At 40.2% G+C, this 16,447-nt stretch overlaps 1 protein-coding gene across 1 annotated transcript in view; it reads right to left on the reverse strand.

Moving 5' to 3' along the window:
• LOC126251828 (venom carboxylesterase-6-like) overlaps positions 1 to 16,447 on the reverse strand; it is a 92,755-nt gene that overhangs the window by 22,344 nt on the left and 53,964 nt on the right. Inside the window, exons 6-7 of the mRNA XM_049952490.1 lie at positions 6,277 to 6,427; positions 3,860 to 4,041 (exon numbers count right to left, since the gene is read on the reverse strand). Of these exons, the coding sequence (XP_049808447.1) occupies positions 3,860 to 4,041; positions 6,277 to 6,427 (333 nt within the window). The remainder of the gene's footprint in view (positions 1 to 3,859; positions 4,042 to 6,276; positions 6,428 to 16,447) is intronic.

Below are 16,447 nucleotides of genomic sequence, written 5' to 3' on the forward strand. Positions count from 1 at the left end.
AAGGGCTCTGAAGCAGACACTTTCAGCTTTGAGCACTTGATCACCTTTGCTAGTGTGAAACAGATCTCTTCTACTGAACAAGTGCTCATAGCATTTAATGTACGCATTTTAGAGCCCAAGTTTTCAATAAGTTTTTTCTGTTTTTGTCCACACTACCACCTCTCAGGATATGGAAAGCAAAGAACTTACAACGGAAGACGCCAACAGTCGGATGTATCGGCAAGATTTTCGCTTATAACTTTCGACTCCGTCGTTTCCGGACCAGAGTGACGTAACTCAAAATGACACATTTACTCTTTCCCATTACCTCCGACAGTTTGTAGTATCATCATGGTATTACACTACATATTTCTCATCCCGTCCATTACCTCTGTTGGCCTCATGCTGTTCGTTTGAAAGTGGGCTATTCCTGAAACTTCTGTTCGTTTCCGCTCCGTCCTTGGTTACCGGCTCCGCGACATTTCTCGACTCCACCCTTCGTATCTTTCTCGCGAGCCGCGTCTTTCTTCATCTTCTCGCCCGCCTGTTGCTTTTCCTCGCGGTATTTGTAACCACAACCGCCTCTACTATTAGGTTTCGCCGCTTATTTCTGGTTCGCTTCCCATTTCGAGCTGTGATCCTGCGTTACCGAAGATTTCTCTTTGCGTCTCCGGTGCGTCTCCGGCTGTCTTTCCTTGAATTCTAACTTATTCTATGGTTTTGATGATCATTCCTATTAAGTGACTATGTATTTCGCGCGATAGCCTTCCTACGGGGTGGTATTTTCCTGTTTCCAGCTATCTTTATAAGAACTCAACATATGTCCGATCCACCTATTGATTATATAGGCGACTGCATATTGTAATTCAAATGTCGTCCTGCTTGCACATTGAGCAGCATTTGTTTAAGAACTTGTTCTCGACCTATGCTTACATTAGACTCCCTTCTCCAAATGCGAATCCGAATTATATGGTTTGTGGTCTATTTGGTTGACGAAGTAAGCAATCTACATTTTGTCATTCCATGTTCCCGGCAGTACGTCGTGAAAATCTTATGAATGCAGCTGGATGTAAATTTACGTTAGGCTGGAAACTATTGAACTGTGTACAAATTCCACTAGAGGGCCACTTTTAGCTACAACTGTTGCGGTACAGTTCATTGATCCAGTTTCACTGCTTAGTTTGCTACTTGTTGCTTGCTCGATCAGTTGTGCTGTTGTTTGTGTACTTTAACATCCCTCTACCACTCGTTTCACGTCTTCCACTTTTTGTTCGATTTCTTCTATGCGTACAGTGATTTCTTCTGTTTTGCGAGTTCATGTCTGCCAGAACAGCTGTCTTGTCTACCTCTTTTATTACGTTCAGATGCTGCTGTTTCTATAATCCTCTAATGTTTTTAATTCCTATTCATGTCTCCCTCTTTGTTGCTTTATTTTTTCGTTCGTTTTCTTCTGTGCTTCCTGTCCCGTTTTTATCTCCTCAGATACTCCTTTCTCCAACGTTTCAAACAATCCCCAAAAGTCGCCATTCATTTTTATTGATTCTGTTTGACTGCTGTAATTTCTGATTTTACCTCCCTGTCCAACCTCGTGTCATCCTCACAGGCGTCACTGGATTTGGATATTGGGAAGGGGGGGAGGGGGGGGGCGCATTTGTTCAGCACACCTTTTTCCTACCCGTTATTAGTTTACGAGATAGGAGCCTGTACATCCCAATCAAGCAGTTCCTCAGTTAGCCTCGCAAGGGCTGAGGACATCAAGCTTACCAACAGCGCAGCGGATCCGGAAGGTCATCCATCCAAATGATAGCTAAGTCCGATAGCGCTTTTCTTCGGTTATCTAATGTGAACCGGTGTTACCACTGCGGTAAAGCCGTTGGTATCAATTGATTATTTGAGTTCTTTTGTAGGGTTATCATATTTTTCACGTAATTCAATCACTATTGATGATTTGTGTTACTTGTTTTCGTCTCTCACTATTGACGCGGAAACCTCCATTATTTGGTCGAGATCTGTACCACTTCCTACTTTAGTCATCGGCGTTTCTCGTATCTGTGTAGTGTCATAATCACTTTCTTTACTTGCCACTGCGAGTTCTCGCTGTACCATCGGTGTATGGTGAGATTTCCCAAGCTTTCTTGTCCATAACTCTTCTCAAAGCAGAGTTCTCCAAAGTTACAGGCCGGATACTCCCTTTCTCGTGTATCATTTTATTCCCCGATAACAGTTGCTCCGTTTCACTTACATTCAACTCCCAATTGTTCTGAAATTTCCTGGAAGATTGAAACTGTGTGCCGAATTAAGACTCGAATTCGAGAACTTTGTCTTTCACTGGCAAGCACTCTAACGACCGAGCTACCCAGACAAGACGTCCTCACAGCTTTTCTTCCGTCAGTAACTAATTTCTTACCTACCAGTCTTCACGGAATGTCTTCTGCCAAGCCTGCAGTGCTAGTGCTGGAAGAAATGATACTGCGGAGACACGGCTTAGCGACAGACTAAGGGATTTTTCCAGAATGAAATTCCCACTCTGTGGTGGAGTATGCACTAATATGAAACTTCCCGACAGTTTAAAGCTGTTCGCCGGAGCGAGACTCGAACCGGTAAGCTTTTTCTTTCGCGGGCAAGTGTTTTACTGCCTGAACTACCCAAGCACGACTCACGACCTGTCCTCATAGCTGTACTTCCTGCAGTATCTCATCTCCTACCTTCCAAAAGGTTGGAAGTTTTCTGGTACTGCTGGTTAATGTGCACTGTGATGTAGCATCTGTTTGATCAATTTGTCTCAATTTTGTGATCCGACTTCTTCGTCTCTCTTCTTTTTGTATCAGAACGTATGGAAGCAGATCCTACGCTCGTCATTTTTCTCCAGTCGCATCCCAAGTTTCACACACCAGCAGATGTAAGTTGCTCCTCCTTTCAATCGTATTTAACCTTTCTCGCGATTCTTGACTGTCGAATTTTGGTATGCAAATCGGACTTGCTCGTTACTCTAGCATGGACGGCGAACATTATTAATGCCTGTTCCAGAGAGTTCGCTACCGTGTCACTGCTGACTCGTGACCTATCTACAACTCCAGAAACTATGCTCAACTTTCCCACCGAAATACATCGTTAATATGATGTGGCTAAACGTAAGTTCAATCAGATTTAATAACACTCGAAACGTAGTACTTTAAACTTAAACAAAATTATCTCTACGAGCCCTATCACACTCGCTCTGCCTCATAATTCATTTATTTAACACCATTTGAATAGAGTCACTCATTCTGGTAAGTTCTTTACTGTAGGCTGCAGTGTAAGTGTCATTCCCAGCCTTTCTAAATAAGTACCCTTCTAGTACAGTGAGCATTCTCCATTAGTGACGCTAACTCGCTTGATCAGAGGTGCGTAAGGGTAGATTGGATCTATCCGGGAGAGGATCGTATCTGTACTGACACAGCAGCCAGACTAACTGTTCCGAATCAAGGGTATCCCATAAGGAAGTGGTACTCGTAGCGTGGAGTTACTGGTGTCACTGGCTACTAAGAAATGGAAGAGGAGGAACGGAGTGTAAGGTACAATACACGTCGAAGTCATTGGAGAAAAAGATCATAGGGTGGCACGATGTGGAAGAAACTCTTCCGTGTCTTTTCACAGAAAATATCCCGGCATTCGACTCTAATTATTTTAGGAAGTCAAGGGAAACATAAATCTTGGGAATCTGATCTACCACCCACCAGAATTAACCTCCAGAATAACCTCCAGACTACGAATGCAGAATCTTGCCACTGCACCACCTCACTCCACTGGTTAATAAATGTAATAAGTGTTATAATGAATACAAAAATGTCTTCGTATTTCATATCTACTGAAATATTTAATTACCAGAGTATTTACTTACATGGATCAAAGGTTCAGGATCATCGAGGCTGATAGTTTCGTTGCCGAAATAGAAGTTCCTGAGTTCAAGCGCTGCTTGTGTCTGTTCAGCCGTCGTCTCTATATGAAGGCATGGCCCCACCACTGCCTCAAAATTTTCGTTGAGGTTCGCGACAACATCTGAGTTATTCAGAATACTGACTCCTAGATAAAATAAAATATTGGTAATAATTCATCGAAAAATAGCTATGTGCTACAACATTCATAAGTCGTCAACAGGAACAGAATTCATAAGTCATCCTAAGTGCTACGCCGCTCTCAATAACTATATTAATCATCTATGATTATGAAATGGTCAGCGCGTACTATTTTCCTAAATATTTGCACTTAACAGTGGGTATGGTGTATACCGACTTTCCAGCCCATTTCAATAATTCTTAAGGATAAATGTGTTAACAACCATCTCACGCCGCAAACCAGCCTACGACACTAAGTAGCCGCCTGCTCTACGTGAAAGTGTTAAATGTGTATTGTATATCAGGACCCAGGCCCACGCCTTGAAGCATACATGGAGTTATTGAAAATCATCGTCTTCATAGCCTTCGCTCTCTTTCATACTTTTGTATCATATAGTGGTCTAGTTTCAAAGTTTAGCTTCAGTACCAACAGTTTCGGTAATAGAAATAGAAGTGCGAAAGTAATTAGACTTTTGTTTGTATCGCCGAGACTGGTATACAACATGTAAAATACAGTGCAATATCAAGATATACTATGCACGGAACGCGTTGAAGTCGGTGTTGTTAAACAAACAAAAGCATACACATGGACACCGCCACAGCCGATTGCGACCTACAGAAAGATGAAGTTTTATAAAAAGTTGGACGAGGACGACTATGACTCGCGCCCCGAGGGTTCCGTACAAACTTAACGACGTATATAGACAGTTCGTCCACCCCGAGAATGGAGAATCTCGACTATTTTTCCCTTTTATCGATATTAATAGTGGCAACTAATCTCACCTGGAAATTCCAAGACTTTCGAGAATGTATTACTTTTGAGTTTCAAGTTCGAATTTTTTATGTCATTTCGCATTCGTTATCGTAATGTGTCATTTATTAATTTCTGAGTTATGTTAACATGTGTTACTGAAGCTGCGATCGTCCTTTTTGTACTTACTTGAACGAAGTGAGGAAGTCTTCAGAGAAGACAACGCTAGAGCCGAACGTAGGGCTGCTGTGGTTACGTAAATGTCGAATTGGTGTGTGGGACACTTCAGTATATATTTTATGTGATACTGAAACCTCATTCCAAACAATGGAAGTGCATCAGTTACTAGTATTATTTTGCTTTGAAACGCTACTGACGCTGTAGGTATCGTAAGTATGATAAACTGTAGGGGGATGTTTGTAAGGAGAGTGAACCGGTGCGGCGAGTCGGCGGACTCAGGGTCAGTCATCGCTAGAACGGAAATGCATCATTTAACAGTGGCAAGGGACTTCGCTTCGTCATATCGCAGCAAGTAGTACGAAATATTTGTAAATTATACACACAAAGCTTCCTAGTAAATCACTCTACGTATTACTGAAAAGGGGCAGATTAAAATCACTACAGCAGTTCCTGAGATATTCGACGGTTTACGAATGCAATGTAAGTTTGTAATCCCAAAAAAGATATTTTATGTGATATAATTGCAAATAAACAACTTTCGGATTTATTCCTGCTAGTTCCGTAAAACTGAGCTTCTTGCAAATTTCATGATTCCGGGTCAATGGTATGTTCCCTACGTATGTATCTTTTTATTGCAATGACTTAGATGTTTTGCCCCGGCAAGGGTCCGTAGACCTTAGTATGTGATGTAACATTCAACTTGATCTCTAACCGTTTCAGAGCAAAAGGGGTCTTCAGAGTCGGAGAGACAGACAGAGGGACAGACGGATGGGCAACAAATTTATGCTATAAGGGTTCCGCTTTTACCGACTGAGGGGCGGAATCCTAAAAAGTTATGATTTACACATTATTCTATGGCGATCCCTTTCCTTTCCACTTCTGAAAAACACGTTATTAAGAATTCCAGTATGACTGTTCCCACCATTTAAAGTAAACCAATTAAGAAAGCAGCTTTGAGGTAAGGATATACCGCAGAAAATTTGGAATACCGTGGACAGCGAGAGTAACAAATGAGGAAGTTTTAACAGTGAGCCATATGTACATAACAGAATTAGAAAGAATATATATGGGAAAAAGCAGGGACTACATGATGGAAATGTGATGCCAAACATTCATTAGTGAGTAAGCATTGTAAAATGGAGATGAATTAATCATCTGAAAACTGGAGTGCAGCGTAGGACTTACTTTAATCAGTGATTTTCAGCTCTTGGGAACATACCGTACTAAGTCATTGCTTGTCGTGCATTAGGTACTCACACTATGTACACTTACCAGTCTCCGCAGACGTAATGCCAATCATGATAGGTACTTTGTTGAAAGTGCCTGCATTCAGTATACGAATTGGTGACTCCCTTATGAAGGCTCCTTCGATATCTGGTTCAATACTAGGAGCCCAAACGCTGTAAGAGTAGTACAGTTTTTGCTGAAAGAGAAATGTAAATAGTGCATTAATTTTATTGTTTCATTGCGTCGACTAATAAGCGTCTTTGGTAAACTGGTTGTATCTAACATTTCAGCAACATGACAAATAGGTAAATATTTATACACTATAGCTATGACATCTGTACATCACATTCACATGCTCTCGATGAGTGCTTCATCCGTAATGCTACAGATATCCAGGCCATTTCTCGTGTCACCCCACAAGCGTGGTTTGATGTTGTCCATCATAACTGCGTTTCACCTGGGACAATGTGATTGTGATAACAAGATGTATGTTTAGTTCAATATGAAACCCCACAAGATAAAAGTATTCAGAAAGAGTCATGTAAGATATGTTGACTGTAACCACAATAATGAGACTGGTGAAATTAAATTGCCGTTTCACTGGTGAACTTCTGAACCGCGTCACCTAGATTAAACACTAAGATGTCAATTTAAGAAGCGACCAGGAAGAAGCTTTAGCACGAAGGAGATGCAAAATTTGTTGCTAGTAGCACTTTTATTCATCCATGAATCGCTTTTAGAAGGATACTGAACTTCTCTTGGTAAAACGATTTAAGAACACAGAAATAAAAATGATTCGTATATACAGACATTTACATACTTAGACCTAGTTCGACGATCGATGGGCCAAGAAATCAAACCAGGGTTTGTCTCAATTTAGGAAAATCAAAGGAAACCTAACTGAATTCAATCTCATGCTCTTTAAAAACAGCGCAAACTCGCTCGTTTATGTGTCGTATACAGAACTGTATTGTAAAAAGGTATTTAAAGATGCAAACAGCACGGTGCACTGTAAATTCATTTCTCACTACAAGTCACTGTGCACACTACACATATTAGACGACATGAAAGACTACACCAACGGTGTTCTGTTTCCACATTGTGTACCACAACTTTTTATTTGGGTAAAATGCTGATATTATGAATAGCAGAACTTCAGGAGCAAGATGCCCAGAAAAGCAAAAGACGAATAAAAAGAAAACAATAAATAAGACATTAAAAGAAGTTTTATCTGGAATAACAGAGATGTTTCATTATTGTTATTATTTAGTTGTGTTGTATTTTTTACCGATCACCTACTCTTATTTAACTAAATAATCCATTATGTTCCTTAATCTCTTTAATCTTTTTGGACCAATTATGATACAAATTCATTCTTCGTTTGAAAAAGTTTGTTTTGTGTTTAATCTTCCTTTTTAAATGTTAGTTAAGTCGATACCTTCTTTTGGACTGTATTGAGTTAGCCGTGCAGGAACTGTCAAGGTTATTTTATACGTCTAAGCGACTGGTAAATGTGCCGCCCTTTGTTTAGTGGAAGTATTCATCGTTTTGAAGACTTCTTTACAATAAGTCACATTATCATTTATGTCAGTTATTGTCATAGAGCTTTCTGTGTTTTGAAAATAGTTATAATGGCCCAGCGCAGGATGGGGTGACTATGAGGCAGATGGTGGGAGCGTGATTCTCATAATCAAGGCTGTCTGATGAAAGGTTGGTCCCATTATGTCACATATAGTGCTATTGATTAAGAACCAACTTCCCTTAAATTCAATAGGTCTGGCCTCCGTCAGTTTTTCTTGCCCATAATAACACACCACTGCTGTCTTGTCGTCATAAGTTCAACAAATCAAATGAGAACCTGCTCGCTGGAAATGCGGCATGTCGTCATAAGTTGAGTAAATCCTATGAGAACCTGCTCGATGGAAATGCTGCATGGGTTCCACGATATTCTTCCAACAATCTAGTCCTTTCTGCTTGTCTAAGCGCAGCTGTATTGCGCATGTACTCTGGATGGTTCGTGTTACTCTGGTAGGACACTCTGCGAACTTCCCCCTTCGACACCGTTGTAATTCCTCCTCGTCATTAGTGCATACTTTCTGCCTTTTTTCCGAAATTAATAATATCCCGTGGATCCTCAACTGCACAAGCTTTCTAACGGCTCCACATTTCACTGGGTGTGTGAATGACGTAACACTGAAACTGTGCATCTCTTCTTGTTACCCGGAATCTAATGAGAATATAAATCCGTGCTGGGTCGATTTTCATCTCTACTGACGGCATGTGATAGTAGGTAAATTCTGTCTGCTAGATCGCATGAGTAGGCTGACCCGAGGCGGTAGCCCGCTTCATGGTTTCTGTAACCCCGACAAGTACTGTTCAGGTGACAAAATCCAATGTTGCTATTCCCCGCATTGTTACCCTCGACATGTAGCAACATATACAGGGACAAATATCATTCCTTCACCCACTCAAAAGGCTGCTGCCACTATCAAGCCTGTCCGCCCCCGGTAGCTGAGTGGTCAGGCCTGGATTCGATTCCCGGCTGGGTCGGAGATTTTCTCCGCTCAGGGACTGAAATGTTGTGTTGTCCTAATCATCATCATTTCATCCCCATCGACGCGCAAGTCGGCGAAGTGGCGTCAAATCGAAAGACTTTCACCAGGCGACCGGTCTACCCGACGGGAGGCCCTCGTCACACGACATTATTATACTATCAAGCCTCTTCACAAACGACAAAATAACAGGAAAGATCTCTAACATAATTTATTCGCTACAGTGCTGTACATAAGCAAACATATGAGCAAAATAAATTGTTGACAACACCGTTTATCTTCTTGATCTTAACAAATATGGTGCGTCATGTACTCGCTTAACCACACCGTCTTGTCTTTTCCTCCCACTCTTCCTCCTCCTCCTTGCATTTTTCTCTGGCTCCATCCTTCGAACTTGTGCAGTCAGTTGTGGACGACCTCAGAAAAGTAGATGCCCACCATGTACTGTTGATATTTTTGCTAGCAACTGAAGTTTCACATTAAGTGGCGATGCAGTCTCCACCACCTGATACGATTCTTGATACCTTGTGATGAAATTATTTGTCTCACCTGCGGTCGGCATGGATTAGAAATATCACCCTTTGCCCTACTTTATACTGTGATATACTGGCTGTGCATCCCGCTGATTCTTCCTGCCTCCCCAAAGCATTCGGATTCGCCTTCGGTATTCGGTTCCATACTTCTCGTACTGTTTTCGCGAACTCGCATACCGACTCCCGAGCTTTACCTTTCTTTGCCTTTATCATATACAATGGTGATGGAATATTCCATACGTAATCTCATACGTGGAGATCTTAGCATTTGTGTATACTTTTTAATTATTCACCGACACACATCCCATTCAATATGATGTGCGTTCACATAGTAACTTAACATTTTCCCAGTTGTATTACGTATCTCTTTTATTCTACCGCTGGCCCATGTATAAAGAAAACTGGTTCAAAACTACTTCACATGCAATAAATTACTATGCTCCTTCAATAGGTCTGACATGAAGTTCGCACATTGTCTGTAATTATCGTGTCTGGTACTCCAATATCCAGTTGTTAACCATTCCTTGTGCGGCTGCCACTGCTTGCTGGTTTGGCATAGCAACCATCTCCACAGACTAAGAAAAGTGATCTGTTATTCTTAATATGAATCGGTTTGCTGCTGGTATATGACTGAACGTTCCTAATCCATCGACCCCCAGTATTTAAATTGTTTCGATGCTTCTAACAAGCCGCCACAACTATACTCACCTACGGTTCACATCAGCTCACTGTGTGTTCTGTGTGAAATTCTTCAGGTATTCATCCGCTTTCGTTCCTCTCCATCAGTATCTCTAGGCCGCTCTCTGGTTTGTTGCTCTATACCATCCATGACCAGATAACACATAATCATGCGCTTCCTTTGAAATCTCCTCATTAAACGCCGCTGGTACTGCTACACGTGACCCTAGCCTTCTGCAACATTCCGCCACATCTGCTAAACTGTGATTATGTTCCATGCTGTTTATAGTCACTGTCAGTACACCGCACTGCACTGTTCTGCCTGCCATTCCACAAGACTACGACCCAGAGACTTCACGACTGCATTTGTGAGGCACGGGTAAAGAGCATGTGAGTTTCTCACAAGCCTCATACTCGTAAACTGCAGTGGAAAGGGAAGAAAACTCTGGCAAAATTCAATGCCACTACACAATATTAATGTCGCAATCTTTGGATATGGAGCAGTTCTAGGCCTCTGCTGCTGCGGACCAGGACTCTACGACGTTAGACCGTAAAATTGGTAGAGTGATCACTAATTGAAATTGTGGATCTCTGTGACACTTCTGAAGACATTATTTTTACTACAGTGTAGGTTTTTGTATCAGCATAGTGTGTGTGGCAGACTACATCATTGTCCTATTACACTATTACCTGAGATGTGTTCCTGGCTCTAAGATTCCTATTCACACTACCGAATATCGTAATATATAACAGGATTAAATAGAATTATACCAAATACCATTCCTATGAAAAATTCATGAGGAAATCTAAGTCCAGTAACAGACAGTTGGCATAGTAAGAGGCCTTTGCCATAGTGTTTTTTTTATTTAAAGTACTTATTTAATGTATGCTCAACACTGGCACCAAACGAGTGAGATATTGAACAAATTCTTCTTTTTAATCTATATTATTGTGTGCTGATCCCTCGGTGCGCAATAATTCAGCGTTGTTTCAGCGGACCAACTTTCATAACGGCTCTTAGTGGTTTGATATTTTAATTTTGTAATTTGTTTAATTTTGAAGGTAAGCGTGAGTCTGCAACAATGTCTCTGTATTGTAGTGTTCAAGGTCATTTCTGTGTTACAATACTGACAAAGTTTTGTTATATTGCCGATATTGACTGAAAACTACTGTGCACAATGATTCAGGTATATTAAGTAATTACAGGGAACACATGCATCAACTGACATGATACAGAATTCCATACTCGATCATATAACCAATTATTATAAACTGGGTATACTAGTTGTATAATTAATTGGTTTTCTGCTAGAGTACATCGAATTGGTCTGACAAACGGTGTTATTTCAAAGTTACCTATCATTTACTGATGCAACTGAATTATTCAGCCGGTGTTAGCAGTTACTTCTGTGAAAAGTCAGTACTAATATAAACACTTTAATTCACTAATAATTTTATATCAAAGATTTTGTAATGGTTCAGTGAGACATCACTGCAATTCTTGACTGCGTGTTTGATTTGTTTCCTAATTTCGATTCAGCAATATTCAAAACCGATAGTCTTGCTTCTGAAATTCTTAGATACAAGATCACACAGTCGAGTGGTTTAACCGACTGGATTGTGGGGACGTTACATGTTCACTCCACATCAACCAAGAATCAATACTCAATCCTAGAAATTGTGTTTGTCACCAGGTCTACAGAGGTTTACTTTAAATATAATTTAATTGTTTTTCTACAAGCAGTTCTCATGTTCTCAGTGATTATAATACGGTGTCATCATCAAGAAGAGTTTATTCCCCAAGACTAACGCAGTTGGGATCGTCATTTATGTACATCAGGAACAGTATTGGTCCTAATATACTATCCTGAGGAACTTGTAATGTGTTTCGGTTTTGATAAGAGTTTCACTGAGAGTTTACTCTTTTGAGTTTTGTGTCACCTCTGCTTGTTGTATGCTACCTGCTAGGCATGGTTGGAATGAGTAATTAGTCACCTTTCCTTCGCCTTATGGTTCGACCTTCCTTAGTAGAATCGTAGGGTCAACTATATCAAAAACCCCCAGAAGTACTCAGAAATGTCGAACATTCATCCACTCATCCTCATGTATAATTTTTGTGAATTTCTCTGAGGCTGATTTTGTATTTCTGCCACTATGGAATCCAAACGGTGATTCATTTATAAGGTGGTATTTATTCTAATAATTAAGTAATCTGTCCTTCAAAACTGATTCCATTATTTTGAGAATGATGACAGGAGGGTAATGAGCCAGTAGTTTTCTATGTGTCTACATTATCTTTCTTTATTGGATGAGCAACTCATGCCTTGAATAATCTGGGAAGTTCCCCAACACAAATGGTTAATTTATTAATTTATTATATTTACCAAGTTTGCATACTCTGTGTACATCAGTTCAGTGCACATATTGATGTTCTATCCAAGGGTTAGTTATGATTTGTAATTTTGTAGATATTTTACAGTTTTACTGCGTTCATAATGTGTGGCTAATATAACATGATGTGCACAATTATTTACAGCCGGAATATTTGTTTTCGAGGCCTTTTGTTGTAATGTAAACGTATTACCTGAAGAACGAGCATTCACGTAGTTTACTAATTGGCATGCAACATTTACTACTTTATCCCTCTCCCTTATTAATATATTATAATGCATTTACCTCCCTCTATTTAATGATATACCAGCCTGTTTTGTTTTGCTTGTCTGTGATTATTTGTCATTAAATTACTTTTTTGCAGCAGTGAGTGACCACCCGTAAAGTGGTGGTAATTTAAGAAACTGAACCATGGAAGTAATGTACTTAACTTACTAAAAAGACTTTCTGATACATGTTGGTATCCATTTCTTTCGTGAGATAATGCTGCTCATGTGCATAAATTTGGAAATGCCTTTTCAAAGATCAATTTAAACAATGACATCTTGGGTTGTCGGGTGTTCTGCCGGATATCAGCGTCGAGGAGTAGTCTCAGGTCGCACCTAATGAAGGCCACGAGCTACGTGACCGAAATATCGTGCAAGTACGACGCTGATATCCGTCAGAACACCCGACAACCCAAGATGTCATTAGATCGCCGGGAAAGCCTGAAGAGTTACAATTTAAACAATGTTTTCGCATTTCCTTTGGTTTCTCATTACACGTCTCCTAACTACAGTTTGCCAGTCCTCATGAAAAATTTTAAAGTCTCTTACAGGTCAGTAATTTAGGTTTCTTTCCCATGCCTGATCATTACTGTTATTATCTGTCAGAAATGGAGAAAAAGTCCAAGATCACTTAAAACTGCATCACATTCTTCGCTGTACATATTCCTGGCCACAGCGCCCATTACGGACTTTATTGTTGTAGTTACTATTATTGGGCTGTTTACCAGAAGGGACATGGCAAAACTGAAGAATGCTTAGAGAGTATTGCTAGTGTCATCTAGACATTTATGTTTTCTTCCCCACATAAAATTGCACTAATGTTCGTGGATGGGACGTCATCTGGATCTTCTGTTAATTTATAGGTATCCACAGTATTGCTCAGTGGTCGATATCCAAACAAAATCAATAATTTTCTGTTGACTTCAAGTCCTATTAATTCGTTAGCTGATATCTGGAAGTATTTCTTTCACAGTATGTGTCAGGATCATGTCTAAATATAGCCTGGATTCTTTTCTGACGCAGAGTCCTCCTCTGTCGGGAGTACTCCTGCAGTGAGAGTCAACCAATTCACACAACGATAATCCTATATGTTGCACATCTGTGTGTCTACGCTAGCACTCAGCAACACAAATTGATTTGCTATTCAGTGAGTAGAGTTTAATTTCAAATTGTTTTAATTAATTATTGATGGCAAGTTTTAATGAATTATTAAGTTCGTGAAATGTTCCGTGTTATTTGTCCAAGTGGTATTATTTTCTTCATGAGGTCTAATAAGTTTGCCTTTTGGTGTGCCAATATCTGTGTTGTGAGTGTTTTCCGCAAAATGCTATGCTGAAGGAGATATCCTTCATTCAAGGGAACATACTCTCTCGATTTATCCTAAAGGTTACTTCTTCTTCCAATGGATACATGTAATCTGTGGCCAGAGGTTCAGCCCCATATAGTTTCGTTAATCAACCATAATAAACAAGCTCTTCCCGTTTCTGTTGATATATAGTCACACCCCCACGAAACCCCGTCTATCGATATTCCAGACTAAGTACCGAAGCAACGTGGACAAAGTCGACAGCCATCAGTGCCATTTCCAACCACACATTAATCCGCCACTCAGATCTGTTATCATGTGGACGATTATTTAGTCAGAACGACTACATATTGATACCACGAGTTAGGGAGATATTTTATCCATGCCAACATCTACAGACCCCATCCGTGTCCAAAGTGTTTTTGACACCCACTATAACTGCACAACCTTCCTTGTGGCTTGACGTAGTTTCGCAGGATCTCTGTTTGCGGAATCCATGTTGCTTTTATGGAGGAACTGTTCATTTTCCAAGAACGTCATAATTCTTCAGATAAAACATGTTCCATAATTCTACAACAGATTGACGTCAACGATATAAGTCTATAATTGTGTGGATCAGTCTTACGGCCTTGCGACGGGGCGGTTAATAATAAAGAAGAAGTGCGGTTGCAGCAGATCACACGAATGTTCACATACAAATGTTGGTTAAAAAATGTTATTGCAAATTTTGGCTCTCACGTAAGTCTCAGGGGATGATTTCCATACTTGGTGCATTAGTACACTTCCACACCCGCGCATTTGTTATAGTTCTTCAATTAATTATTCACTCAGACATAAGTACAGTTTATGCTAGGGAACAAAAATTAGGTGATTATTATAGCAAAATCAGTTTTTCACGACACAGTTCAATCACTATTTATTGGCGTTGTCCTTTTCTTTCACACAATGAAATTAGTACTGGTGAGATGGTTTACAGTTTTACTTTAATAATAATTTGACTCCGAGCCCCCAATAGCAGTAATGTAGGCTGCTATAAACGAAAATTACTCAATCAATTCGAACAGAACCACAAGTCCCACTGTCCTCTTTGTTCTAACAGCTTTGGCGCGAAATTACAGTTCGCCACATGTTCACTTACGACGATGTATACCTCGTAAATCGTACTCACACAAATAATCGTAGCAGTTCCAGTTCACCAAATATATTCTTGCACACTTGCACTATTAAACAATGCTCTTTGCCGAAATTAATTGGCGCGAAAAAGAATTCTCAAACGACCACATAGGCCACCCTCAAGTGGGGCTTGCTCGCCACCCACCCTCCAAAACCTCTGATCAACGACTGACCTCTTGGCCAACATGGCCGCTCACTTTTATATGCTCGGACGTCAACCCACCACTGGTTATGCAAGTACCAATCTCACCAGTTAGGGCTACGAGTACATCTTATTTACTATGATACATTAATTTCTAGGCTTATTCTATCACCCGTAAATCAAGTTTTAGTTTATGCAAAATTTCCCCACTTAGCGCAAATTTGTTTGTTTACATCTGTGCTGCAAAGTTTTAACATAGAATGGCATATAGCACCGCTTCTAGTAGTAATCTATAGCGATCTACACATTGCGCTGCTCAAAATACTCATATCTATAATAATTAATTAATTATGGCCGATAAATGTTAATAATAATTTGCAAACAATGAAAACTGTTGCAAGTTAAGTGTATAATATAACTTAACTAGTTTAAAATAAGTGTGATATCACCCAAAATATTATATAGTGCCGTTCTTTACGTCATGAATTTTCTACTGAATTTTATAAACAATTTTCCCTCAAATTTTGTATATTGCTCTTTGCGGGCTTAATTATTTATGAATCTTAACATATGACTACGGCACTAGATCCGCTATGACGAAACGTTTTTAATGAGTGCTCGATCATCCCTGTATGTTGGTATTTACTATTTTTATTACTCTTTCAGTTTTCGTGATATTAACCGATTTTGAGGTTACTATAACTTTTTCGTCTCGTGACTTAAGATAAAGATCGATCTTTCAAAAGGTGCATATTGCTGACCACAATCCACTGCCGCATCGCTCTTCACTGTAAGTTACATAGTTTTCGCGTAATGCGCGAAAAACCAAACAGTGCCCCAAGCTGCGGGCCACGTAGCGACGGAGGCGTCCCACCGACCGTTGCGAATCTCGCGCGGGCGCGCCACGCGCTTCCGCGGCTCACGCACCATGTAGCGCACTCGCTCTCCACAAAGCAATGCTTGCATACTAGACCCATTCATCTAGTAACGGGGGTTTGTACGGTCACAATCTGTCTTACGGACTTTATTAAAAACTGGAATGACCTGTGCTTTTTTCCAGTCCTTAGGTACCTTTCGTTGCTCAAGTGATCTACGATAAATTACTGCTAGAAGGGGAGCAAGTTCTTTCGCATGATCTTTATAGAATCTTATAGGTACCTCATGTGGTCCTGAAA

Source organism: Schistocerca nitens, chromosome 4 (genome assembly GCF_023898315.1).
Source record: "Schistocerca nitens isolate TAMUIC-IGC-003100 chromosome 4, iqSchNite1.1, whole genome shotgun sequence".
In the NCBI taxonomy this organism is placed as follows: Eukaryota; Metazoa; Arthropoda; class Insecta; order Orthoptera; family Acrididae; genus Schistocerca; species Schistocerca nitens.